Source organism: Tauraco erythrolophus, chromosome 18, assembly GCF_009769465.1.
Source record: "Tauraco erythrolophus isolate bTauEry1 chromosome 18, bTauEry1.pri, whole genome shotgun sequence".
Lineage (NCBI taxonomy): Eukaryota > Metazoa > Chordata > Aves > Musophagiformes > Musophagidae > Tauraco > Tauraco erythrolophus.
The window spans coordinates 16,113,343-16,140,792 of NC_141482.1; the positions used below are offsets into that span (position 1 = coordinate 16,113,343).

Here is a 27,450-nt window from a genome sequence, read left to right on the forward strand (position 1 = left end):
TCCCGTTGTGGGAAGCTCTAAGCTGCACGATAGTTTTCTAATTTCCCTCCCTCCCTCCCCAGCAGCTCTCTTTGCTTTCAGCATGCGTTGCTCCCGGCTCCGAGGAGTGAATTTTAACGCCTCCCCTGCTTCTTTCAGAGATGGCGGATTCCTATACCTGTAAAGGTGGAAGGAAAACTGCAGGCTCTAACAAACCCGCTGCCAGCAAAGAAAGCAGGACAGAGACGAGGATAAACCCGCCGGCAGAGCTGCCCAAGCTCGGTAAGGAACTGAGATTTTCTTTCCTTGGAGGTGGGTGGGGAGGAGAGGACGAGACCAGGGGTTGGAGGCAGCTGCCAAAACAAGGGGGTGTGAGTGCGTCGGGTCTCGTCATGCCTTGGCTCCTCGCTTCGACCCACTGGTGAGGGCTGTGCTGGGCCAAAAAAGCCCCAGACCCCCCGAGCTGCAGAGAGCTGGTCCCTGGAAACAGGAGGGGAGGGATGGAGACGGCCTCTCCCTACCGAGAGGCGTGTGTCTGGCTTAACAAGATGGGTGTCTCGCCACCTATTTACCGTGTTGGTAGCTAAGTGTTACATCAAAGGGTGGAAAGGCTCAAATGAGTTCAGCCCATCTGCTGTCTCCGGTGTCGCTGCCCCCGGGATGAAGGCTTGTGAGCGTACGAGCCCCGGGGGACCCGCTTGCTAAGGGCTGTCGCTCTGATGGATAGCTGATTCCTCTATCCGGGAATCTCCAGGCCCGAGGAGATTTTTCTCCTGTCTGCTTATGCTGGGCAGATCCGCTCTGTGGGTGCAGAGAGCCTCGCGCTGCCTTTACCTCGCTGACGGCAGCCCTGGGCGCCGAGGGGTGCCTGCACCCAGGGCCAGGGGCGGACCCCAGGGGTGTATCTCAGACCGGGCATCCAGAGTCAGCGGCCTCGCAGGAAAACACGTGTGCCCTAAATGCTTCCCAAATGCTGCTCTTGAAGCTGTAATTGCTGACAGAGGGGTGTGAGTTGTTGGGAAGGGGAATGGACTCCAGCTGTCCGCAGTACGAACATACCTGTGTTCGGGAGAGCGCTTTGCCCTGCACCACATCTTACCAGCACCTTTAAAAGTTGAAAAGCCTTTTTTTTCAGCCCTTCCTTCTGGTTCAGGTGGACTGAAAGCAATGAAACAGAGTGAACGATGTTCCTCGATGAAGATATTTTGTTGTTCTCCCTGGGAAAGTGCTGGAGGTGGAAGCATCTGCCAGGGTTCGCTTTGTTGGAGTGAATTAGGCCTCTCCTGCAGTCGCTTTCCCGGCCTCCCCAGGTGCAGCTGCCTGGTTGGTTCTGGGATCATTCATTCCAAGTCAGGTCTTGGTCTGGAGAAGCCTCGAGTCCATCGGCAAGCTGTCCCTGTTTCTAAAGAGCACACCATTTCCACCCAGTTGACTCGGCACATGACTGCAGTAACCTGCTGCAGGGGCATGCAGCTGCGGTGCCAGCTGTAACACTGAGCACCGTTGGGTTCATGCCTCCTGCGAGTGCCTATAAAGTCCAGGGTTTAGCAGAACTGGTGGGTGGTAGCCAGAAGTGGGACTTTGGAAGAGGAGATGTGTTTTCTGCTCCTCCACACCTGTCCTCGCTGTTCCCAGCCAGCAACTGATCAACGAGAGCATTGATGGGCGGCTGGACTGAGTGCTCGTGTTTGGCACAAAACATCCCCAAAAGTTCTGAAACCTGTGCAAGTTGTGAAAAAGAGAGGAGAGCTGTCACTGAGCTCTTGTGCCAAGCTCCTGGGACAGGCTGCTGTGGGACGGGGATGTGCTGCTGTGGGATGTCTCAAATTTGCACTGTTTGGAAGTGTCTAGGAGTGAAAGCAGAAAACGAGGAGAGCAATAAGCAGATAACTGCAGTGTTGTGAGCTTTTGCTGCAAATCCTGTATTATTTGGTGGATTTTCATAACCTGCCAGCTCGTGTCCAATGATATGCACGAAACGTAGCTCTGTTCCACGTGTAGAGTGAGGCCCTCACAGGAGTGTGGAGGAAAAGCCTGAGCATGTGATCTGAGAGCAGTGGAGAAAATACAAAACACAGCGGGCAGCTGCGATGCACAGGTGTCCTTCACGGGTACTACGAGGGTTTTGCCTGAACCCTGCACTGTTGCTCCAGAAGGAGCACAGTTTGGGGCCAAGCTTGCAAAACCCTCCCCTCTCCAAAGGGCCGTGAACCGTTTTGGGGCAGGAGCTGGGCAGGTAGGAGTCCAAACTGAACAGGGTGTTTTCGAGACAGCTTAGAGGCTGCCTTGCAGGGTTGGTGGGTAAGTGGCTTTTTAGGGACTTTCTGATAGTCCATAAGGGTCACCACCTCCTGCAGACAAAGTGTTCTGGGCTAGAGAGATTCCCAAAGGATGCTACATCACCAAGTGGAGCAAACCAGCTGGCATGACTTCAGGGGACTGGAAATAAATGAGCCAGCTGTCTTGTTTGCTATTTTACCCCTGGCTGCTGGGGCAGAAGGCATGAAAGGGGAGAGAGCGTGTGGTTTTGGCAGTGCCTTTGTAGGTAACTGGTTGGCTTTCTGTTGAATCTCTTGGTCTTGTTCCAAAAAATCCTGGATTGGCTTCTGAGTACAGCCAGTGCCAGGCTTGGAGCTCAGCTCCCGTTTCTCAGGAGCCGATGAGTTTGCCAGTTCAGCTTCCAGCCTCTTCTTCTTACCCGATTTTCACCAGAGAATGGTGTTTTACAGGTTGAGTTTAGTTTTTTTTGATCTCGATTATCCTCTCGTAGCTGCTCTGGGGTTTCCTTCTCAGGGATGCTTTTTGGCTTGTTTCTGTCCTTGTAGCCGATGGCTTTTATTCCCAGTCCTGTTGATTAAGCCCTCCCAGATCTCACCCCAAGTTCTCTGTGCATGGCGTTTGCTGTTGGCTGCTCGATCTGTCCAGCTCATACGCTGACTCTGGGCATCACGGAAAGTTACAGATTAGCTCTGTTCCTGTTGGAGTGATGGGAGGTTGGATGGGAAGGTGGATTGATTTGGTGAGCTGCCCTCAGCCCCTGCATACAAACCCTGGTGACAGTTGTGTTTGTACCATTTTGCTCAATCCATTTTGGATGTGAAGTAGGTGAAGTCGAGGAATTTGCCACTGTTGTGAGCCGAAGTGTCTGGTCTGGGGCTTGGCAGTTTAACGTGCTTGTATTTGGTGTGCCCCATCACGAGATGTTGGAGACTTTGTAGTCTCTCCCGATTGTGCTTTCTGGGTGAACTGGGCACATTTCTGCCCTGCTGGCATTCAGCCCATGCTTAGGATGCCACGAGAGCCTGCTTCAAGCTCATGAAGAGCCATGACCCCTTGCAAGGGTATCCCTGTGGCTTCACTTCCCCCACCTGAGCCCCCAAGCACTGCCTTGCCCTGTCCTCCCCCACCAGCTGACCCCATCCCTGCTGCTCCCCATGTGCTCGTCACATCTCCTGGGCCACCCTCCTCCTGCAGCCCTGGGGCTGTGCAGCCACCCTGGCCGTGCAAAGAGGATGGGGCGTTTCTGTCCTCGACAGCCTGCCCAGGGCCCAGCGTGCTGACCTGGACACAGATTTCTCTTGCTAAGTAGTGTAGTAGTTGAAGGATTTCTTCCTATGGAAGAATGGTTTTCCAAAGCAAGCCCCAGCTGTGCTGAAACTGCTCTTTGTAAATGAAAGGAGAGGGGTTAGCAAACCCCAGGAGAAGCAGCTGTCTCTGTGCAGGCGTCTGCAGGTGTAGGGGCTGTGCACTGAATTGCAGTGGGGCTGGCGTTGCCTTCCAAAAGGGAATCTCCATCCTTGCCAGGGCTGGAGCAGGGCAGCCCAGAGCCAAGGCAGACCCCATGCAGAGCGAGGGAGCCGGCCAGGCAGCAGGATTGCCGGGACGGTGGCTCCTCCGGCATGGCTGGCCGGACAGCGGGTGACGTGCCATGTGTCTGTTTGCAGGAAATGCAACCAGTGACAAAACCGAAGGCAGGAAGAAAGGACGACCCAAGGCTGAGAACCAGGCGCTGAAAGACATCCCTGTAAGACCCCGATGCCCGGCCTGCCTCACTCCCTGGGACTCGCCCTCCGTGCCTTGCTGCACCGTGCCCCTGCGCGGGGTTAACCCTGCCTTCCCGGTGGTTTAATCTTCAGAGCAGCCTTGTCTTGAGCTTGTCAAGGTCTTGCCCCTGAATCCCCTCCATGCGAGCACCCAGCATCCTCCAGAAGCCTGGTGGGGAGCAGTACCCCCACTTCAGCCCACCCTTCATGGGACCATTCCCAGATGAGCTGGATTCTCTCAAAGCCACATCAGGTTTGGCTAATGATCCGGCAGCGCTGGAAAGGGGGTGATTTATTCCCCGTAGAGTTGTGCAGTTTAATTCCTGCATGGTAGTATGGACAACACACAGAGCAGTTTGTCATGAGAGCATGGACATGGGGTGATTTACTGACTAGATGAAATGTGGGATGGTTAAATCACCCAGGCGACTTCTGGCCTGATTTATTGCCCACCCTGGCTGGGAGCGTGTGTGTGCTCTCGGAAGCACAGTAAGGTACGTTTTTCTAGGGAGGAACCGTTAGCCTGTAGAGCCTGTAGCTCTGTCCCAGCAGCCCTCGCTGGAGGGAGCACCACTGCACTGAAACACAGCCCTGGGGTCTACTTTGCAGCTGCACCATGGGAAGGGGTGGACAGGAACGATCGGAGATCTCTGTGCCCTCCCTGCCCCCTCGGGATGCACAGGCATGCACCCGGGCACGCAATGATCTTTGCTCAGCTATGTCTCTTGTCTCTCCTGTTCCCAGTTACCCCTGATGAACCAGTGGAAGGACGAATTCAAAGCCCACTCCAGGGTGAAATGTCCCAATTCAGGCTGCTGGCTGGAGTTCCCCAGCATTTATGGCTTGAAGTACCACTATCAGCGCTGCCAAGGGGTAAGGAGACCGGAGGGCCGTCTGTCCTTCGCAGTGGCGAGCTCCTACACAACTGTCTACAGGGTAAAGCCCTGCTCAGGCCTTAAACCCTTGGGAAACCCTGGGAGATTAAAATGGGGAGGGCACAGATGGGCCAGGGCTGGTCTGCGAGGTGTGTATGAGAGGGACTGGGGTCCCTCCAGCTCAGTGTGTGGTCTGATCTGGGAGGACTGCAGACCATGGGTAACCGTTTGGAGGGGAGGGAGGGTATTACACACGATTCGTGTTTGTGCCTGCGTCAGAAAAAGCCTGTCCCTTTTGTGATCTAACATCCGTGCCTGCCTGTCTCTCCCTGCTCCGCACAGGGTGCGATCTCGGAGAAGCTGACCTACTCGTGCTCGTACTGCGAAGCTGCTTTCACCTCCAAAACCCAGCTAGAGAAGCATCGGCTCTGGAATCACTTGGACCGGCCAGTGCCAACCAGCAAAGCAGAAAACAAAGTGCCGAAGGCCATTGGGAAGAGCAGTGGCAAGAAAAGGTACCAGCTGGGGCTGGGCTGGGGGATGGTGGCATAGGGATGGCTGGGAGAAGGGGAACGTGCCCATCTCCATTCCCATGATCTGGGCTGGGGAGGGGGGAGAGGTGTCAGGACGTTTGTCTAACAACCCCTCTTTAAACAAGCCCTCTGTGCTTTGCCCTAGAGCTGCTGAGAGTTCAGCTTGCCCCACCATCCATCCCAAACAGGCAAAGACGGAAAAAGCCGTGGCCCAGGACCACGCCGAGAATGGCGAGTGCCTGGCGGAGAGCCGGGAGAGCAAGGAGTTTCAGATCGCAGCGGCCGAGGCGATGGCAGCCGCCACCCCCACGGCGAAGTCCTCGAGCGGCAAGGATGCCGTGCAGCAGGGGGGCAGCCAGGCCTCGCTGCAGGAGGAAGACCCCGAGAGGATGAAGCACAGTAAGATTAGAGCCCGGGGCTCCGCTGGTTCAGGAGCCCAGAGAGGGGCGTCCCACGGGAAGGGAAGGGGCTCTGCTGTAGCCAGCGCTGCTGCGAGTCTCTCTCTGAATGTATCCAAGCCTTTTTTCAACATCCTGGTAATTTGCCCTCCCCTGGTTTCTTGCAACAGTGAGTTCCACCAAGAGTTAAAACCAGGTTGCAGATGTGCTAGAGGTGTTTCTATAGGACTGGTGGGATTGGAAATGGATTGAATTCCCTGCAGCGTACCAAGCTGCCGCGTTAGCCCGTCTGTTCTCGCGGATCGTGGCAGTTTAAGCCAGGGTGGTTCTGGCAAATCCGTTTTCCTGAAGTCTTGGGATGGGGGAGGGAGGCTCAGTCTGCCCGTTACCACTGCAGGGCTGCCACGCAGGGCTGTGGCTGTCCCCATGATGGCATGGGCCAGCGCCAAAGGGAACCACCACCACCAGCCACCTTAGCTGCCAAGGCTGTGGAAACCACGCGGCTTTTGGCACTAGGTAGAGCCACGACTTCTGCTCTTTGAACTGCCCTTGGATAGCGTTATTCCTCCTGGTTTTGTGGGGTGGGAAGCAGCATCCTGTTACTGTTTGGGGGGTGGCTACTTCATTCGGCAGCCCTGTGTTTCACTGTGGTAAAGGCTTCTTCAATGTCATCCACTCCTGACGTGGAGTGTGTGTCCACCCCTTGCCCCAGGACTGCTGGAGCCCCCCTGGCAGTACAGTTATTTGACCAAATCTCTCTCTCTGTTTCTCTCTTTTGAGTCAGGAAGGAAACAGAAAACTCCTAAGAAATTTACGGGGGAGCAGCCATCCATCTCTGGGACGTTTGGACTCAAAGGTAATACAGGGATGGCTCTGGCCAGCCGTAGGGTTGTGACTGCTCCCTGGGGTGTGTTTCAGGGAAGCTCCTTTCCCAAGAGCCCTCTCTGTGGTGGAGATACGTGCCTCAGAGCTTGGGGACATCACGCGGGAGGAGCTGGTGCCTTTGACCATAAGAGTGTGGGAAAGGGAATGAAGGGCAGCAGCAGAGCTGGCCCTGACAACAACCCCGTCTGCTCTGCTCGGGAGCCTCTTGCTGGGAAATGGGGGAAGAGAGGAAAGGACCTGGGAACGTCCAGCCTGTAACACAAGAGTAAGGAGCCACTGACATAAGCGAGACATGAGAAACGTCATCTCATCATCATCATCCCACCGTCCTGCGATGTCACAGTATCTCCAATAGTGTCGAAAGGATTTCTGCTGCGTAGAAAGGCTGGATGACGCATCCATCCCTCAGACGTTGTCTCCAATGCTGGTCGCCCACGTTCAGCAGAATGAATTCAAGGAGGAAGAGATGTGTGGCCGGGAGGCTTTCTGAGAGGCAGCTCAGAAGTTGGCTCCTTCAGCCTGACAAAGCAAGAGCGAGTGGGACTGTGGTCGTGCTCCATAAATGCACCCGGCTGGGCTGGAAAGGAGGGAGGAAACCTGGAGCATCCCTGGCACGAGAGCAGCTGGATTCAGACTGGCTGTGAAATTCGTTCAACCAGGGAAATAAACAGTGAGTTTCCAGGCGCTGCAGGAGGCAGCACCTTCCAGTAGGAGAGGCACTCTGGGGAGAGGCACTAATGGCTTTGAAGGAATTCAACACTTACTGAAGAGCAGGCTGGATGTGGTCTCTGCAGTTTCCTGTCCGCTGGCTCCTGGGAAGTCTGGACTCGTTTCCCTTCACTTCCCCACAGAGGCACCGCCATAGACTGAAACGTCTGCTGGGGGTTCCTGGAGAATAAGCTGGTCCCGCCGGTGACCCGCTGCCTCAATGGCGAGCGAAGATCGGGCAGACGTTTGCCTACATCCCCCGGGTTCAGCACGGCGGTTCGCTCCCCAGAGACAAGGGTGCTGCCAGCCCGTCGTGGGGTGCTGTCTCCGTTCAGAGCCCGGGTTTGCAAGAGCCGTGGCCCACAAGTTCAGGGGAGCGTGGACCCTCACGGAGCAGGCGTGGATCTGACCCTGGCACCCACCACGTTGCCTCCAGCACCTTCTGTGGAAGCGCAGGCACAGGGCTGAACTGCACGTGGATTTGGGGCGGGGGGTTGGACCCAGGAGACGACCCCCCTCCTTTTTTCACCAGCCTTTCCAAAGCATCCTTTACAAGTTGTGTTTTCTATTTCTTACGTCAGCCTAGGAACTGCTGAGGGATTCTGTGTGGCAGAGAGGGATCGGGCAGCCCTGCTGCTGCTGGCACGCTCTCAGCACGTGCTGAGCCTCCTCCTGCTCACTTGGGAGGATGCTCTGGTGGCTGGCAGCGATGCCTTTGGCAGGCTGAATGGGAAGCACGCGCTTTTCCCATGCAGTCGTGCGGGGATGAGGCGCAGACAAGTTGGGAGGCTCGGCGTGTCCGGGAGAAGCTGGCTGAGATCTTGGTGCCCTGCCTGCACAGAGCCCTGCCCTTGAGTTCCTCTCTGCTTTGCAGGCAGGCCTGGTGACAGTTGCCAGCATCCCAGGATGGCTGTGTCAGGTTTCCTCTTCCCCGTGTGCCTGTCTCCCGGTCATCCCTCCTCTCCTTCTGTTCCTTCCTGACCCTTCCCAGCACCTGGGGAGATCGGGAGAGACCTGTGTTCTTCGTGACAATTGCATACAGATCCAGGGACAAAAGATCCTGTGGAATCTAGTGTCTGGGATCCCAAAGTTTTCCCAGTTTTCTAAGGGGGACCCCAGTTCCTTGGCGTAAGCAGTTAGGCAGCCTTCCCAGTGCAGGTTCATCAGCAGGAACATCCCTTTTATATCCCGAATTTACCGTTCCAATTCCCCCTTTTAGTGTTTTTTGCAAAACATCCTTTTGCCTCCCAGCCTGTCTTCCTCACAGTCTGCCTTGCTGGAAGCATCCTACCCCGCTTTGCCATGGTGTTTCCATAATTCATAAACTGCCTGGGTTGGGGAAATGATTCTGTTTACGAAACACCACAAGCTTTTATGATATTGCTTATCAGAATTACGGACCTGGTCCTGCACACACAGCCTTGGCAGACCTACAGCCAGCTCAGTGTCCCTGCGTTAGGGGTAGAGACTTTCTACCTGCTAAATGTGAGTTGGGCTGATGATATTAAAGCAAGTACTGAATAAAAACCCTCTTTCTTACAGGTCTCGTCAAAGCAGAGGACAAGGCAAAAGCCCATCGAGCTAAGAAGCTGGAGGGAAATGCCAACACGGAGGAGCTGAAAAAGAAACCCCTGGGAGCTGGTGTGAAGAAGGAAATGGCTGTGCACCTGCCGGCAGGTGAGGCTGGGGGAGGCTGGAGGCTGCTTACCGGCTCAGCCCCGTGCTCTGTGGGCAGCCTGCACGGTCCCCACCTTCACACCACGGCTACTGGTCCCCACACCCCTCCTAGCCCAGCGGGCTGTTTGCTGGGTGAGTTTTCTGGCAGATTTGTGAGCCAAAGCAGCCCAAAATCAGAAGTAGGAGCACGCAGCTCCTGCCTTTTTGAGGTTTAGTGCAGATGGAGGAACAGCTACTGCTCCTATAATATTGGTGCAGCCACAAATGGCGTCCCAAATGGTTCCTCTACCTTCACTTCACTGCCAGGACAGACTGTGTTGACAGTTGATAGCCAAATCCTGGTTCCACCTGGCTTCACTGTGACCACAGTTTGGGTCAGCATCTGGGATGATGGCATTTTTCTCACATCATCTCCATGAACAATGCCAGTGTATAACTCTGGGTGTGATTATGTCTTCCCTGAGCCTCCGAGGTGCAGCCTACACCCTAGTGCAGGTTGCTGACTTTCCCTGGTAGCAGGAGGAACGCAGGATGTGCAAGATAAACACAGCTGCAATGCCTTACACTGCTTTCAAATTCAAATAAGTGGCTCTCTGATCTCACAGCCATGCAGAAGCATCCAAATAAACAGACTTGGCGGATTTTATTCAGACCAAGCTTCCCTTGCTGGAAGCCCAGTGCTGTTCTGCTGAGAACACAGTGTGAACTCTGGACCTAGGAGCAGGTTTTGGCCCCATGTATCTCTTATTTTGGGTGTTTTTTAAGCCAGTCACAGCCATTCAAATAAACACATGCCTGGAAGTTAGCACTCCCCTAGCTGCCTGTGTGTCTGCTGGGAAGAGGAGTGCCAGGGAAGCTTTCCAGGCACACGTCTGGATGGAGCCGAGACGCTCACCTTTGTTTCACTCCCGCCAATTGTTTTGTTTGGCAGGGAGGAGTTACTCCACATAGGGCAAGATGAAGTGGTCAAAGGCATCATCATCATTTAACTCCCAGTGTGCAGGATCCCACCGGGGTTGGAAAGGTGAACCTCTTGTTCCACATGAAATGCCAGCAGGTCGGGTAACCCCACGTGAAGTCACCCAGTGACCCGCTTTGCTCAGGCAGCTGCAGGAGCTGTGGGGCAGGCAGAGCCACAAGTGCCCACATGGTTTGTGCCTGGCTTGGCCCATGCCTGGGAGAGTTATTTCTCTTTTTTTCCTTTTAACATCAGGAACTTTCCTGATTTAGTGCTTTTCAACGTAGCAAACTAAGGCTTGCGACAGGGCTGTCCTCTCCGGAGCAGCCCAGGCGGGTTGCTGTCTCTGCAACTGAGTGTAACATCTCTCCTCTCCCTCACCAGCAAACCCTGAGGACCAGTGGCAGCGGGACATCAGTGAGAAGGGAGAAGTCTCCTGTCCAACCTGCAGCGTTATAACCAGGAAAACTATTGTGGGACTCAAAAAGCACATGGATGTCTGCCAGAAGGTGAGGGCTTGCCTTATTCAATCACGCACGTAGGGATTTTGGAGGGGAATGGACATGTACGGGGGCTGCTCATATGTGTGTATTGGGAGTCCTAAAACCAGTTCTGGGGCTGTTTGACAGAGCGCTTGCTAGTCATCTTCAGAGAGTTGGCTGCCTCGCTTCGATTGAGATTCACAGAGGGATTTGGACACCTAATACTCAGCAATTCTGAATCCCTTTGTGGTCTGGGCTGCTTGCCCCGGTGTCTCCAGCAGAGTCGGGTATTTCTAGTAGCTAAAGGAATAGTTTGAAGGCTGGAGAGATTGTTGGGGTTGTCTCTAATCTGGCCTCCTCTGGAGGTCCTGGCTGCGGGATCTCTCCGTGTGCCGTGCCTTGCATCAGGCCAGATAAATTGTGGTTGAACGAGAGCACGTCTCGGGGAGAGACCGAGCTGGGATGTGCTCAGGCCGGCTGTCAGGACGCAGGAGTTCAGTAATGGTGCAGTGAAAAATAGTCTCTCTGCCACAGTGCCATCCATCAGAGCGCAGGATTACGTCTGCATCCGTCACCTGGCGCGGTGCAGAGCCGTCGCCACAGAAAGCAGACGTGGGATCGATGCCTCCTGCTTTGAAAATATGTGGCTCGACCTTTATTCCACATTCATTTTCTGTAAATGCCGCCTCAGCCTTTGCCTGGCTATTTGTACACCAGTGGGAGGCTACTCTTCCTTTCAAACCCTGTAATACATCGATGCCAGGCAGAATCCTGCCTCCTCTGATGTCCTCCTGGCTTCAGCGGAGTGGGAATCTTGGCCATTGTGGCTCATATCTCCCACGCTTTGGAGCATCTCCCAAGCCAGGCGGGCTCCACACGGGCTGCACGGCCAGCCAGCCCGCTGAGCATCGCTCTGCTGCAGCAGTCGGGGCTGTCGTCCCCACTATAAATAGGCCAGTGGGTGTTCAGCCGAGGAATTGGGACTCCAGCCCAAGGAGCAAGTGTTTTGCCACCCTTCCCCGGGTGGCACGCTCCCTGCCAGGGCTGGTGGTGCCGCTGCAGGAGCTGGAGTGCTTTGCAGCATCCCTGCCAGAGCAGCCCTTGGCCCAGGGAGGACAGTCCTCAGGCTCTGGGGTGTGCGACTCTCAGCATTTCCTCTCTGAGATGAACCTGTGGCACCTCCTCAGCGAGGCCCCACTGCTGCAGGCACGTGGCAGCCCCATCAAAAGTGACCCTGGAGTGCAGGCCCCCTCTCAGCTTGCTCTCTGCTTTAGTGATTGCAGGATGTCTTAGCTGGACAATGGGAAAAGGATACGCAGGCTCCCGAAACTCTTGTAAAACAATGGAAATTGATTCCTCTATTCCTTGCTTTCTGTTCTGTTTTCTTTGGGTTTGGAAAGGAAATAAGGGATGGGGATGGTTGCAATGTGCTCAGGCCCGAAGGAGACGAGGGCAGGTATATCCTCCTAGCGTCCCAGGTGGGAGGGCTTGTTAGAACAGGGCATGTTCTTCAGTGTTGACTGGAGGAGTAAACCCCAAATTGGCTGCCATTGGCACCTGATGAGTAAAGGAGCTTTTAGCATCCACCTTGTTAGGATCAAGCGCTTGGGTCTGGAACAAGATTAATGTATGGGAGCACAGGTACAAGTGAGTCATTCCCAACTGGCTGCAGTGAGTGTTTTCTTCAATTCCTCAGAGCTCCAGGACAAGGAGAGATTTACAACTCCATCTTCATGCCCTTTCTAGCTTCTAGTCCAGACTTGATGGAAGGGGAAGTGGTGAAGGTGGAGCATCAGCCAGGCAGGAGGAGCAGGAAGGGCCACAGCTGTCCAGGCGCTGGCACCATATCGAGACATCCTGTCTCTTGGTGCCCAGAGTGTTCACCTCCTGAGTCAATAAATCCCAGTACCTGCTCCAGCAAAAGTCATGATCTGTTTACTCACTTTGCAAGTTCCCCCTGTACGTTGGTGTGTGCATTTAATGCATCTCCTCGGTCACTCAGGAGGCCAAGTCAGGTCAAACAGCAAAGCAGTATGAGATGGGAAGTATTGTGCTGTGATCATGTCCAGCAACATCTTAATTTCAAGCAGCCCAGGCACCCAGAAAGCATATTGTACACCAGCACCTGCCGTAGTTAATAGGGCTGCAGAGCACAGTCCGCTAACATATGGTTAGATCAAAGCGTCTACTCCTTTGTAACCCTTCCACAGGAAGACTAAGACACCAGGTCCAGATGTTTCCAGCCAGTGGGGCTTTAAATCTACATCCAAAATGCAATGTTTTCCAAAAATTGGGGCATGTGGGTTTGATAGCAGTATCCAGGACAACAGGGAAGACTCTGAGCTGCAGGCTGGGATTGGGACGGGGGACAGGGACCCTGTGTTGCCTGCCAGGTCCCACTGCTGGGCACTGCTGCAGCAACAGCTACCCGTGGGACTTACTGACCAGCAGCCCTTGGGAGAATGAACGGTGGACTGTCGCCTCCCTGGTGACTTGTCTTTAATTCCTTCAGCTGCAGGATGCCTTGAAGTGTCAGCACTGCAAAAAGCAGTTCAAGTCCAAAGCTGGGCTGAATTATCACACCATGGCCGAACACGTCAGCAAGGTAAGGGAGCTGGGCTGCTCTCCTCTCGCGCCTCGTTTCTCGGTGCAGATGCAGAAGACAATCAGCAGTCCACTTTCCTTTGTCTTTGTAAAGGAGGGATTCACAACACCACCTTTGCAGCGTTTCACATGCTGCTCAGTCCAGATATCAACCTTCCCCCTTCCCTGCCCAGCAAAGCCATTCCTTCCCAGGCAGCTAGTTAGACTCACGTTGATCCTGGGGAGTAGAGCAGAGGACTGGAAAAATAAAATAGGATTTCAAATCTCAGCACAGGGGAAGATTCAGTGAGTAGGATGAGGCAGATTTTGAGTGGCAAAACTCTGCCTCCAAAACTGTGCCCACAAATCTGGGACTGATGGGTTCTGCCTTGCACGAATCTCGAAGTGCAGCCGTTAGCTCTCCACCATGCGTGTGAGAAGTAGCCACAAAGTTTATCGTTCATAAAATGTAGCAGGCACCAATTTAGATGCTGTTCTTGGAAAATCTGGTCGTGTACGTCTCCAAGATACCAGAGCAAGGCATAACAACATTTCTACGTGTCCTGTGCTTACCAGTTGTGACTTGTCTTTTACCTGTGCGTTAATCTCCTGCTCTTCAGTCTGGCTGGTGAATCCTCCGTGCAGGAGCTGCTCCTGGGTCTCTCAGCTGGCCCTTTGGGTGCCAACACAGGAAAGGCATGAGCAGATCTGACATGTAACGGCAAAGGCATTGGCATGCGGAAAAGCAGTGGGAGATCTGGCTCTTCTAACGAGGGGTTCCCCCAGCCAAGGGCAGCTCCTGCGAGGCAGAGGTTTACCACCCACTCCTGGCACAGAGGACATGAGTAAATGGTTGACTCTGTTGCTTCTGTTACTTCCTTGTTTCCAGCCTGTTCCTGTGGAAACCGCTGGACTTGGTGAACAGGAAGAACGGGAAAGGCTGAGGAAAGTGCTAAAGCAGATGGGAAAACTGAAATGCCCCAATGAGGTACGAGAACGATTCCTGTTTCTCGTTCTGTGAAAAGGTGGAAGGAGTGAGTCCGGATGCAGAGGGGAACATGCACTCTCCAGGCATTCCTTGGCACGTGCTCGACTTGTCCGCCTTAGCTCAGCCATCCCAGTCCCGGTGCCTGCTGGCTCCGTGCGCTCCGGCAACAGCCCGTCCCGGCAGGAGGGTGGGTGCAGGGCAGGCTGAGGAGCACTGAAGGGCAGGTTCTGCCCCCTGGGCTCAGGAAGGGGCACAGCCGGCGCTGTCCTGGCCACAGCGTAAAACTAAACCAAACCACACCGAAAAACGCTCGCAAGCCAGTGGCAGACAAGTCACGAACAGGTAATGGGGGCGTGTGGCAGAGGTTGTCCCCGCGGGTGCTTTGCTCTCCATGGGGGCAGTGCCTCCCCGGTGCCTTGCCATCCCGCTGCCCGCCGTGCGTCTGTCCGCAGAGCCCTGTCGGGGTGCTGGGGCAGGTGGGGACAGGGGCTGCTCCCCCCATCCCTCCGTGGCACTGTCGTGCTTGTGCGTGGCTTTTTGGGGGAAAAGGGGCTGGCCAGTGATCCCCCCCCATCGTTTGGAGGGGATGGGTTGGCAGAGCTGCTCTGTGGAGGGGGCTCCCTGGGACGTGTTCCTCCCTGGAGCAACGGCCCCCCCACTGTTTTCACATGTTTTCAATGTAAAACCCCAGCCCTCCTTAACTCTCCCCTTCTCCCCATCTCCATAGGGTTGCGTGGCCAACTTCTCCAGCCTGATGGGCTACCAGTACCACCAGAAGCGGTGCGGGAAGCAGCTCGCCGAGGCCGACAAGCCTGTCTTCAGCTGTCCGCACTGCGGCAAGAAGTACAAATCCAAGGCCGGCCATGACTACCATGTGCGGTCAGAACACGCGGCCTCGGTGAGCCCCCCGGATGCCTCCACAGCCCGAGGAGCGGGGCCGTCCCCCCCCGGGGGTGACTGCAGAGCTGCAGAGCCTGTGGGCCGGACAGAGCCGGGCAGGGCCGGGCCGGGCAAGGCAGGTGCAGACGTCGGACCGATGTTGTTTTCTCCTTCCCATCACCACGCGCGTGTCTTGTACCATGCAGTGTCAGGGGGGAATGACCTGCAGCTCCCTCCACCCTTCTGAAAAAGCGAGGAGCTGTGTTTATGGGAGCAGAGCGGTCGGCAGCGTTCCCTTTCCCTGGTGCCTGCGGGTCTGTGCTCCAGCCCACCCTGCATCCATGCTCTGCAGGGAAATAAACAGAGCTCAGACCGCTCCCTCGGCAGCAAACAAGCGCTGGCTGCTCGCCAGCGCTGGGGTGGCAGGATCTGTCCCTGGGGAGCATCCTTTTCTGTTCTGTTGATCCCTACTGACAGTGCATCCGATACTAATAACTCCCTAACTCTAATAAACGGAGATGTTTATACACATGGGAGCACGAACGGACGCAGTCAGCCCGACGCGTGTTTGTCTGCTGGGCTGCGGGAGGAGGCGGGTGCTCCCCTCGTTCCCGTGCTCGGTGCAGAGGCACGCTGATGTCTCTGCAGCCCCCAACCTGCACCAAGCAGGTGTGCAAACCCACAACCCAAACCCCAGCATCAGCCCCGTTCTGGAGCGAGGGACCTCGCTGCTTCACCCCTCGTCATCCCGTTCCTGACTCTGTCTCTCTTGCAGCCTCCGGAGGAGCCAGAGGTGAAGCCGGAGCCCAACCCTGTAGAAGATTTCGAAAGGACCCCAAGTGGCCGCATCCGTCGGACGTCGGCCCAAGTAGCCGTCTTCCACCTTCAGGAGATAGCGGAGGACGAGCTCGCCAAGGATTGGACCAAGCGGAGGATGAAGGATGACCTGGTGCCTGAAACGAAGCGGGTGAGCAGCCTTATTTCTCCTTTTTTTGGTGTGCTAGCTGTACACAGAGATCTTGGGACGCCAGCGTGGCCCCAGCTGGCTGAGGGCTGGCGTGTCTCGTTTTCTGTGTTAGATTAATTAGCTGTGATGGCAAATCCGTTGCGCAAGAGCCCACCCAGCACAGGCTGGGCCCCAGTGGTCGGGAGGCTCCGTACGAGCCTGGCAGAAGGCAGCTTTGCCCTCTCTACTGCTGGCACCCGAATCTAAACAGGGCAAAAGGTGGTGCTTTGTGGGCAGTGGGGAGATCAGAGTCCAGCCCGGAGGGTGTTGTGGAGGGAGGTCAGTTCTGGTCCGTGCTCAGCGGTGCGGTGGGGCTGGCAGCCAAGAGGAGCACGTGGAGAGAGCAGAGGTTGGATCTGGAGTGATCTCCCTTGCGCTGTCAGAGAGTAAAGCTGCCCCAGGTGGAATTTCCTCCCTTCCGTGGCTCTTCCTGAATTTCTGGGAGATGCTTCTCTGGAGGCAAAGGGCCTGCAGCATCGCTGGAGCAGTGCTTCCTGCGAGCGGCGGAAGCCGGAGCGTGGAGGCAGGGCTGAGCCCCGCAGTCCCCGGCAGCGACGCACGCGTGGCCTCGTGCTGCGGGATCGGTGCCCCAGCAGTCCTGAGCTTCCTGGAGGCATTGGAGTAACATGCTAAATCAAACGTCCCTCCTGGCCGTGGGAGGAGGTGATTCCTGGGATTGTCCTCAAGCTGAAATTCCCTCCAGGAATGCTCCTTCTGGACTGTAAAAGGAATGAAGCAGCAGCAAATCATAAACCTTTCCAGTGTAAAAGTCAGAAAAGAGAGGGAGCCGGAGATTTTTAATCCTGTGGTCGATGCCTTTTGGCCAGTGCTGGGACTCAACGCAGAGACAACCTGCAAGTCTGTGCCCAAGCTGCAGCCTGTTTCCTGAGCAGGTAATTCTGCAGTTGTGTGCCAGGTCTTTTCCTTGCTCCGAGCAGTTGTGTGTCTCTTGTCCAGTGCTTCGAAATTCACCCTGGGCAGAATATCGGGCATTTGCAAAGAAGGGAGTGAGGGACAGAGGGAAGCAGGTTAAAGCCTTGCAGCAGCAGGAGACCATGGCAGTGCCTCTGCCATGAGCCCCAAGGACCTGCCTCAAGTCAGGAAAACAGCCCGAGCCACAGAGCCAGCCTGGAGAAGCGAAGCAACTCGCTCCAGAAAAATGGGTGGCACAACAGCAGCGCTCCAGTGGAGATGCCTTCCCGCTGTGGCAGCCCGTCCCGCGCTGTCCTGGCACATGTGTGTTCTGGGCAGAAGTGCCACCGTCGTTCTGCAGAGACCAGGAGGAGCTCAGCCTGGCTCAGCTCCCGGTCTGTACGCGGTGGGCAGGTGAAAAACCAGCACACAAACAAACCAGCGTCTCCTTTACCCGCCCTGGCATCCCAGTGAGGTGGCCGGTGCAGAAGGGGATCTGCCCACCATGCTGCCATCCGCCTTGGAGCAGAGCTGAGGGTTTTAGGACCAGATCTGGTTGGAAATTTTATTTCCCCAACGCTTGGTGTTGTCGTTGCTGGTTTCTAGCTGACTTCAGCTGCAGTGCATTTATAACGTAAAAAAAAGTCGAGCCCAAAGTAGCTATTTTGTTTCAAATACTGTGGGAGGAGAGGTGTGGTGCTCTCTTCTCCTCCCTCCAGCCTCAGCACTTGAATTCCTCTTTCCTCCCTGAATTGCTCCCCTTACTCTTTACTTTGGGTATTTTCTGTTGGAATTGAGGGAGCAGCCAGGAGTCCCAGGCCTGGACGAGGGGCCCCTGTGCAAGCTGACACACAAAGGCATCATGTATGTCTCAGCCGCTGCCGTAATTGCGCCGAGAAATGCTGGTCGTGGTGGTAGTTTTATTTTTTGGGGGACATTTCTTGTACTCAGAGTCCAATTGTTTAAGTTCAACTGAGCCCCATCTCGGCATTGAGAAACAGAGAATTGCTGCGAGGTTGGCAGAAGCAGGTTTGCGTTGAAGATGAGCGTTGAGGGGGCAGTTGGACCAGCTCCCGGGGGGCAAAACAAGGCTCTTGGTCTGGAGGATCGGGCTGGGCACGGGCTGCTCTGCGGCTGCGCTGCCGCGTGCCACGCAGAGGGATTCCGGAGGAGGTCGGTGCGGTGGGCGAGCACGTAGGTAGCTGTGAGCGTGGCGGCGGGTGCGTCTGGCGGTGACTGTCACGTTCCCTTGACAACACTCTAAAATATAATCTGTTCAGTCTATGACACTTTTTCTTGCCGAGCGGTGCTGGAAGGAGGTGGGAGGCAGGTTCTGCCCGGGGAGGCTGGTGGGAGCTTGCTGACTTCAGCACGCTCTGCTCGCCCTGCGTCGCTCAGCACTGGGCTACGTTTGCAGGTTGCTTCAGTTCAGAGAAAAACCTCCCGACTGTGAGTGACCCAAAACAGCCTGACCCTGTTACAGCCCCAAAAATAGCCCTTCCCTCGCAACTGGCCGCAGCCTGAGGCAGGTCCAGCCCCAGGTGGCATGGGAGGCTCAGAGGAGTGGGCAGCATCCCCGTGCCACCGCACACGACGCCGTCCCTCCGAGGGACCCAAGCCCAGAGCCACCGCAGTGACAGAAGGACAAATAGCAGCAGTTAACCAGTTAACCAGTTAGCTGTGACTGGGGCGGTAGGACTGGTGGTTCCCAGAAGAGCCATCATGCCATCACTTCTTCCCACGGGCTGTATCCAGCCGTTGGGAGCATGCTGCCAGGCCCGCACCCCCTCGTGGGCTTGGACCTGGAGAGAGGTGGGAAGTCGGGGATCAGCAGCAGATTGCAGCTGCTCCTGCACCATCCCAGCAAGACCTGGGGATTTCCAGGGTCCCAGAGGGACGGACACTTCCCAGCTCTGGTCTGTGACCAGGGGTGGCTGGAGGCCTCTGGGCTCGCTGCAGTGCAGGACCCACTCCATCTCCCAGCTCTCCAGTTACCCACCATGGTCCCAGCAGCCACCATGGATTTCAAGGGAGCTGATGAAGAAAGCCACCCCTCCTCTTCATCCCTTCTCCAGGCAGCAAAGCTTTTCCACAGGGGAAGACAAGCAGCTCCTCAGCAAGCCGATGGGATACGGGGGTTCGCAGCCCCCCAGCAGACACAGCCCCGCAGCAGCCCCCGCTCCGTGGCCTGTCCTCATGGCAACCAGTCCCAGCAGGGCAGAGGGACTTTGGGTTTGGATCCTGTTGGTGGCCCGTGGTGGGATGCGTTCGCCTTTCCCCAGGAGGACGGATGCCTTCGCACCAAAGCAATGGCATTAGAAGAAACGATTTCTGCTCGGTCCCAGGCCCTGCGCTGCCTTCATTCGGCTCTAACCAAATCCAGCATTTCTAAATATACACTGGAGTCTTATTTTCTCGCTCCGATCTTTATTTGCCTCTGGATAAGCTGAAACAGATGGGGTGTTTCACAACGGCCGCTTGCTGGGGATGTCAGATGGGGAAGGGCACACCCCTGCTGCTTTTCTGGGAAAAATCCCCTTTCCAGAAGCTCCGTGAAGATGATGCCGACCCTCCTCTGGCCTTTGCTGGGGCCATTGCTGGCCTGGGAGCAGTCTCAGGGCTGCCACGGACGGAGCGAGAGGCCGGCAGGTTCCCAGCTCGGTGGTGCGGACAGGCGGTGGTGGACACTGGGATGATGCCCTTTACCCACTTTGGAGGCTGGATTGGGAGAAACAGCCTCCTCGAGCAGGGAGAAGAGGCATCTAAGAGGCAAGAGGGGAGAAAACGCCATGGAAATCTCACTGTTTCATGGCATGATGCTTTCCCTGCAGAGCTCGAGGTGAGGTTGCTTGTTTCAAGGTGCCACGAGCTCTGTGCCAGAGGTGGTGGCAGGCTCTTGCATCCCAGGCAGCCCCTGTGCCATGCAAGGAGGGATGCAGAGCTCATCTGGGTCCGTGGGGTGCAAGGGCACCCCGCTTGCCTCCCCACAGCTCGGGGTCTGGGTGTTGCTGCAGGGCTGGGGGCAGCTGTGGAGGCTGCATGTCGCCCCGGAGCCCGGGTGCTGCGCCGGGGGGTGCCAGGGGTCCGGAGCGAAGGGCTGCCACAGGCCAGTCGGAAAGCTAACAGGGAAAAGTCATCTCCAGGCTTGAGTTTTTAAGAAAACCCCATCCTGGAGCCAGGATAAATTCCAGAGCAGAAGAGCCTGGCTCGGGCTGATCCCCCGAAACAATGGCCCTGCGATGTGGGCAGAAGCCAGACTGAGCCCTGCGGACTCATGACACTGGTCGGCCAAACCGGATCCCAGCTCCTGCTGCCGCCCCGGAGCTCGGCGGGGCCGAGTCCATCCTTCCTCCCCGTGTTCGGCAGCGCCAGCGCGGTGTCACCCAGCTGCCCGGAGCCACGTACACCACCCGCCTGCCAACCAGCACCCTTGGAGTGTTTTGGCTTCACCTCCCGGGTGGCATCAGCTGCGGGTTCCGCAGGGCGACGGGAGAGCCGTGCCAGCGCGGGGCACCTTGGGGAGGCTGCCAGGGGAGTTTGTTGGCCGGGGCCGAGGCAGCCTGCATGGTTCTCATTTGCTGCGATGTATTTTGGGGAAGGGGAGAGCTGTCTAGGGAGCGGAGAGGCTTGAAATATGAAAGTTAATTAAATAAAACCATCAGCGAGAGAAAACAAGCCTTCCCACCCCAGCATCCTTCGACTGTTCAGAAGAGATGGGCTGCGGCCAAAACCGGTTGTAGTCGTTTAATGGTTTGGCCATGAAGATTTTCACTTACAGGCTGTTTGAGGAAAATAAATGGGAAAAAAAAAAAATATTCCATGCCTGGGGCTCCCTCTTAATAGAGACATAAAGATGACTTTGACATTCCCAGAACCGCAGCGCCCTGGGAAGACATGGGATTTGCATGTTATTGTGCAGGGCTGCTGGAGGAGAGCGGGGAGGGATTTTTCTCTGGAGTGGGAAGCCGGAGCAGCAGAATCCACATCTCTGAACATCCCCCCTCGTCTCTTCCCCGGGGACGCGCGGAGGGAGAGGTTGTTGCTGGGGCTGTGTGCGGTTGCCGTTAATGTTTGCTCGTTCGTGGGATTGATTGGGTTTTAATTAAGGAGGCCGTTTGGCATCCTGGCTCTCAGTATCAATGACAAAAAGGGACTCCTGTGTTCTCCCCCGGAGGTGCCGTTGCCTTTCCCGGGCGGGGGACCAAGCGGTTGGCGGATGAACCATCCCAGCACTTCAGAGAGCTCTGCTGGCATCTCCCCCAGCCGCAGAGCACGGCGGAATAGCGGCACGCTGGGGCTCGGGGGATTTTTCCACATCCGTCCTTACCGGCCTTCGCGGCTGTTTCACAAGGCCCTCTGCCCCTCGCGCGGAGCCCGGCTCTCCCTGGGATCTGATGTGGGATCCGCGGGGGCTTGTGGATCACTTCAGTTTGGGTGGAAACAAGCAGTTCCTGTCTGAGCCCTCCACCTCGCCGAGCCCTCGGTGGGAGCTCCGCTTTGCAGCATGGTTTGGGATAAGCCTGTTTGGACGAGCTGGACAAAGGCAAATTCACAGCTTTATCAGGAAAACTCACGTTCAGGAAAGCTCACAGCTGGAAAAGATATCCAGCCAGCGCCTCCCCGCCGCGCCGGAACCGCGAGCTCCGGGTCCTAAGGGCACGTTTCCAAAAACAGGCTCTGGGTTTGCACCTCTCCGCAAGCACCGTTTGTGCGTCCTCCCCGGCCAGCGCGGATGTGTTGATGCCACCCTGCCCCGCACTCGGCAGTGCCCACGGAGAGCAGCGCATGTTGGGGTACCTGCACACATAGGGTGCCATGCGCGAGCTCGCCCAGCCCTGCTCCAACTCTTTGGGGCCAGTTTGGGGCTTGGGACCCGAGCAGCGTCCGTCAGACCTAGCAGAGGTCGCTAGGTTGGGCTGGGAGCTGTGCCAAGGTGGTGGGCAGCGGGCGGGCAGGGCAGCCCCGTGTGCCCTGCGGACCTTGGCACAGTGGCAGACAGAGACCAGCCCCGCAGGTAGGGCCGGGCACGGCGGCACGGAGATGGCCGCAGCCGCGTTCGCTTGTGCTGAACACGCAGAAATGGCATGGAGAAGGCCGGTCCGCTGTGCAAAACCTCAAAATCGCTAATAAAGCGGTAATTAAAAGCACTTGGAAAGAGCAGCCCTGCCAGAAGGAGAGGCAGAGGCACAAGGGCCTTTTCATTGTTGGACGAGTTGTGCCCATTCAGGGGTGGAAGGCAGCCATGGAGGCTCTTGGCACCCATCCCCTCTGCCCAGCGTGCAGGGTTGTTTATTCTCCCGGTTATGAAACGCGGCAGAAGGGCCACGCCGACACGATGCACCGAAAACGCCGAGTCCGGGCCTGGCCCCGTGGTGGGGCATGGACCCGGGAGCAGGAGCCTCCCCTGTCCCGTTCGGAGCGCCGCGTGGAAGTGGCTGCAGTGCTGGGAGCTCCTGCCCTGCTCCTTGCCCACAGCCACCCCCCAGCCCAGCTGCCAGTGGCACAGCAGCGGGCAGAGCCACGCTCATACTGTGCTGTGCCCGGGGGGTAGATGACATCTCGGGGGGAAGCCTCCCAACTAGTTTTCAGCCCCGATTCACTTCTCCTGGGGGGGGCAAGACCCACGCAAAGAGCAAGGACTCCACCACGGTCCAGACTGGTGTGTGCCGCTCTGCTAATCATCTTCTATTGTTTGCAGCTCAATTACACCCGACCGGGGCTTCCAAAGCTCAATCCGAGGCTGCTGGAAAACTGGAAGAACGAAGTGAAGGAGAAGGGCCACATCAACTGTCCCAACAACGTAAGGACCGTCTCCATTCTTTACTGGGCCGGCTGGTCTCGGTCTGTGGGTGGAAGGGGGGAATTTTGGGGGCAGAAACCCACCAAAGCCAGGTTCTTCTTGGGCCCCAGGTGAAGCTGGCGGTGATGCTCAGACCCTCGTGTCACCTCCTCTCCCTGGAGCTGCTGCCATGCCTGGTCGAAAGCGTGTCCCACCTTTGGGCCCCTCCTGCTGTGCCCGGGGACCAGCCACCCTGTCCCCACGTGCCCTTGGCCTGATGGTTCAGCGCCGCCCGATGCGGGCTCTGGAGCTGCCTTTGGGAAGCTCCCGAGGTCCGGACGGGATGAAGGCTGCACGCTGTGTGCTCGAGAGCCTTTTTATGCAGAGAACCTGCTTTTCCCAGAGTAAAGCCGGGGCTGGTTTTAAGCCGTTCTTTTTAAAGCCCTGGGACAGGCGAGGACCTCGGGGACATGGTGTGTGTGCTCCATCTCGCTGCAAAACACAGCCTTGGCCTGAGCTGGTGGGGAGGTGAGCTCCCCCCTCGCGCTGGGCCGCTGATTTATCGTCTGAGACAAAGCCTCGCTAATGGGGGTTGTGAGCGGGGCCGTCACCGCAAGGCCGGGGGAGACGCGCTGCTAATTAATGTCATGCACATCTTGGAAAAGATGTTGCTCAGAAACTGGTCATGCTGCTGCCTGGGTGATTTCTCTTCTCTGTTAAGCATCTGCTGTGGCTCCAAGAACTCCTGTAGCCCAGCAGGACCTCCTGACTGCTCACAAATGTACGTTTTCCACGGAGACGTTTAGGGAGGACGTTTTTCAGCCCGTTGCAGAGGGATGTGGCCACATGACTCCCATTAGCACTAATAGGAAACGTGTGACCGGAGCCCTCCGCGTCTCGCGGAGCATTAACCTCACGCTGCTTAGCCTGGGCCGGTGGCCTTGCTGGCGCAGCGGGTTCCTGGCCCCGGCGTGGAGGAAGGCTCAGAGACGAGGGGGGATCGTGGCAAACCCTGCTTTGTTTCTTCCCGCAGTGCTGTGAAGCCATTTACTCCAGCGTCTCGGGGCTGAAAGCTCACCTGGCCAACTGCAACAAGGTAGGTCCCTCTTTCCACAGCCCTGACTTGGAGGTGGGGTGGGGTTTTGGTTTTCTCTCCCTGCCCCAGCTGGAAGCAACAGGCTAAAGGACAACGACGCGGGTTAAAGGATCATGACCGCAGAGAGGGCTGGCCAAGCCATGCCACTGCCCGTTGAATTGTCACCACTCAGCCCATTGTCACGCCATCCCAGTCGAGCCACCCGTCCTCAGCACTGTCCTCCTGGGCAGGATCAAACCCACAGCCACGGGCAGAGGAAGGCAGAGAGGCTCAAGCTGAGCAGATGTGGCGGGGAGGGGATTTAGCTACTGCCCCAGCCCTGGAGGAGAGGTCTTGCCACGCAAATATGTCACCCAAGGGCCCAGACCTCCGACACGCCAAGTGCCTCGGAGATGGGGCCAGCAGGAGTGAGCCCGCCTGCCTTACATCCTCCCACCTCGGCGTCCCCGTTCCGCAGCAGCCCCTGCCCAGCTTGGCCCCTGCAGCCCCCGAGTCGTTCACGAGCCCTCGGCTACCCAGCGTGGCCAGCACCTCGCACGCAGCCACGCATCGGCCGCAGCAGCTCAGAGCCCGGGAGCTGGGCCTTGGAAGCTGAACATTTCCCGACGCAGGTGGGAATTGGGAGTCTTTCTCCGTTGATTTGGGAAGTCCAGCTGGAGGGACGCCGGTGCGATGGCTCCTGGGGATGGAGCTGAGGCTGGAAGGGGCGGCCAGTCTGTGCCCTCTGGCTCGATCGAGCAGCAGCGCTGCCGGCTGCAGCGAGCTCCGGTGGCCTGCAGCTGCCACGGGGGAGGGATCAGGAGCTCAGCGTAGGTCCCTCAAATTGGAACTGAGTAAGAGCTGGTAAAGCTTTATACCCTGAAACGCTTCCAGCTGCAGCTTCCATTGAATGGAGCTTCCAGGAGGCAGCTCCAATATATACCCTGTGGTTATTAAAAACAAACTCCCACGCTCCTCCAGCGCTGGCTGGAACATCAACCCCTAATGAGGCCGTTTAGAAAATGGGCTGCAGAGATCCAGCAGAAGAAGCTGTATTTGTGCAGGATAAAAGTGCAAACGCAGGAGACCGGGGCAGTTCCTCTGCCAGCCCGTGGCACCGGGCAGCCCACCAGCAAACGGGCTCCGAGAGCGAGCGGAGCCGTTTTCTGGCTAGTTCTGTGCTCAGAAAGCAGCCAGGCGTTTGCACGAGCATTTTTGTGAACCGCAGAGCTGCACCCCTCCGCGTCCAACGAGTCCAGTATAGCCAGGGCTGGGTGTTGGGGGTCGACACTGGGGGAGTTCGGTGCTTTGCATCCCCCCCAGCGCTGCTGTCAGCAGGACTCTTGCCCTTACGGAGGATTTAGTTTGGCAATGGCTACATGCGCCGCCAAACCTGGCGTAAATCGCAGCCCCTGCAGAGCTGGCCTGTGATTTCTGCTGTAAAATCCTGCAGAATTGGTTGAAGTACATCAAGCCTTACCGAGAGCAGAGGACGCTCCCAGGCAATGCCCCGTCCTCAGCGGGGACTGATGCACTGAGATGGTTTTTGCAGGAGTGTTTCTGAAGCCAGCCTGCGGTGGGGCCGGGCCTGCCTGCGTCCCCGAAACGCAAGACCTGTCTAACTCCAGATTTACAGCACGGAGCCAGCTATGGAGAAATTCCCAGGGAGCACATATATCGCCTGGAGGGGCCCATCCATAAACCCCTCGTCAACAGAGAGCGCGTTATCTCCCCTGTGCCGTGAACTGCGGCAGAGCCAGGAGATCCGTCATCCCCCCAAGGGCTCTGATGACAGAAATCCAGCAGTCGCTGTGTCTCTCTGACAGCGTAAGAGGAAAATTAGGTGAGTCCGTTGGACATAAATTAGACGGCGGTTCAGTCCCAGGAGATGACGGATCTGCTGACAGCGAGGAGATGGGGCGATCGGCCCCGCCAGCCTCCCACGCGCCCGGGGACGCACACGGGGGGACACACACGGTGTCGGTGGTGGCGCAGCAGCCGGTGTTGGGGATGCACAGGCAGCAAAACCTGCTGCTCGCTGCCCTCATAGGACCCAGTGCTTTGATGCCCAGTGCCCGTGTCTCAACAGCCAGCACCGCCAACGCTGCTGTGGCACAACCGGCACGGGCTGAAATTCAGAGCAGAAGATGTGGTTATGAGCTCCTGGCTGGCTCCTGAGGGCCGGCAGAGAGCCAGTGGTTTAGAAATGGAACATTTATTTTCTGTTTCTTTGAAGTTCAAGCCCCCTTTTATGGGGGGCCAGGGGGAGCCACCCCTGGAGGGTGTTTTCAGCTCTGCCTGGGGCTGCAGGAGGGTGCTCTGTCTTGCAGGGGGACCACTCGGTGGGCAAGTACCGCTGCCTCCTGTGCCAGAAGGAGTTCAGCTCCGAGAGCGGGGTCAAGTACCACATCATCAAGGCTCACTCGGAGGTAAGGAAATGGCTGGGGCTGGTCTGGGCTGGTCCCTGCTCCAACACACCCCACTCCATCCATCTTTGTCTGCCAAGAGCGGAGCACAGCAGCTCCCAGCAGCATCAGCAATGCTGGGACAGTCGGGGGGGACCTCCCTGTCCCTCTTGGGTCCCTGATACCCCCAGGCCAGTTGCAGCTGCTCAGCACTGGCCAACTTGTTTTGGGAAGGCAATGCTGGTGGGGCATGGGGTGGTCCAGGCTTGGGCAGGCAAGGCATGGGTTGTGTGTGCCGGTGGCTGTGCCCGGCCCCAGGACGGTCACTAACCCCCGTGTCACCCCACGGACACAGAACTGGTTCCGAACCTCTGCAGAGGCCAGCCGGAAAAAGAAAAGCAAGGAACAGCTTTCTTCCAGCAAAGAGGAGAAAAAGAAAAGCACAAATGGGAAGAAAAGAGGAAGGAAACCCAAGGAGAGGCCTCCGGAAATGTCCTCGAAGGGCAGAGAAAGCGTGGCAGCAAAGACTAATCACAAGAAAACCCTCGAGCACTGGGAAGGCTCCCGAGGCAGCGCCGACGGGGACGAGCGCGTCCCCAAGCCCCCGAGCCAGCGGAAGGGGGGAGCCAGTAAGATGCCCGAGAAATGAGCAGCTCAGAGACTCGTCTCCGAGGATTCGTTTACAGCCCAGGGTAACAGGGTGGGGGTCTCTCCCAGTTTTCTGTCTCCCCCGTCCCACCTCCCCCCCACCCTCCACTCACCCCCGTTTTTACAAAAAAAAAAAAAAAAAAAAAGAAAAGAAAAAAAAAAAAGAGACAGAAAATACCAATTAACCACTTTAAACAAGTCACGGACCTTGTTTCACACTGGAAAACAAACAGGATCAAGCAAGTTGAACCGTTCTCCGCCCCCTGCCCATGTACATACCCCTCTGCCCGCAGCCCTGCCTGGCAGGACCCTGCTGCCTTTCCCCCCCCCCGTGCCCGTGACTTCCCTTCTTACTCCCTGCCCCAAACTGGTGACGCTTGAGCGAAAGAAAAGTGCAATAGCAGCGGGGTCCCCCTGGCCGGGTCTCGCTGCGGCTGCGTGCCAGGACGGGGGGCTGCCCGCGGCGGTGCTGCCCGCAGTGGGCTTCAGCCTCCCGGTGCTGCATCCCCGCTCCCAGGATGATGTTTCCAAAGATGTTTGCCAGCGGCCGGGCAGGGACAGAGGGACGGCAGGGTCTGGCAGCGGGTGCTGCGGGTGTCCTGGTCAGGCTTTCCCCGCAGCCTCGGGCCGAGAGGGG

The 27,450-nt window shown here is 57.0% G+C and overlaps 1 protein-coding gene across 3 annotated transcripts; it reads left to right on the forward strand.

The window, feature by feature from the left end:
• Positions 1-140: 140 nt before the first annotated feature.
• On the forward strand, positions 141-26,814 carry ZNF512B (zinc finger protein 512B). 3 transcript variants are annotated; one of them, XM_086622897.1, is made up of 17 exons: positions 141-261; positions 3,924-4,003; positions 4,767-4,895; positions 5,240-5,412; positions 5,576-5,829; positions 6,041-6,042; positions 6,609-6,684; positions 8,964-9,098; positions 10,441-10,565; positions 13,051-13,143; positions 14,011-14,109; positions 14,837-15,109; positions 15,764-15,955; positions 22,605-22,706; positions 23,719-23,781; positions 26,091-26,189; positions 26,521-26,814. In XM_086622897.1, exons 1-17 carry the CDS (start codon positions 141-143, stop codon positions 26,812-26,814), a joined length of 2,310 nt encoding a protein of 769 aa, XP_086479023.1. The 3 variants fall into 3 exon arrangements, with proteins under 3 accessions (XP_086479023.1, XP_086479024.1, XP_086479022.1); XM_086622898.1 differs by having other exon boundaries at positions 14,837-15,007; XM_086622896.1 differs by lacking the exon at positions 6,041-6,042 and having other exon boundaries at positions 6,613-6,684; positions 14,837-15,124.
• The last annotated feature ends 636 nt before the right edge of the window (positions 26,815-27,450 follow it).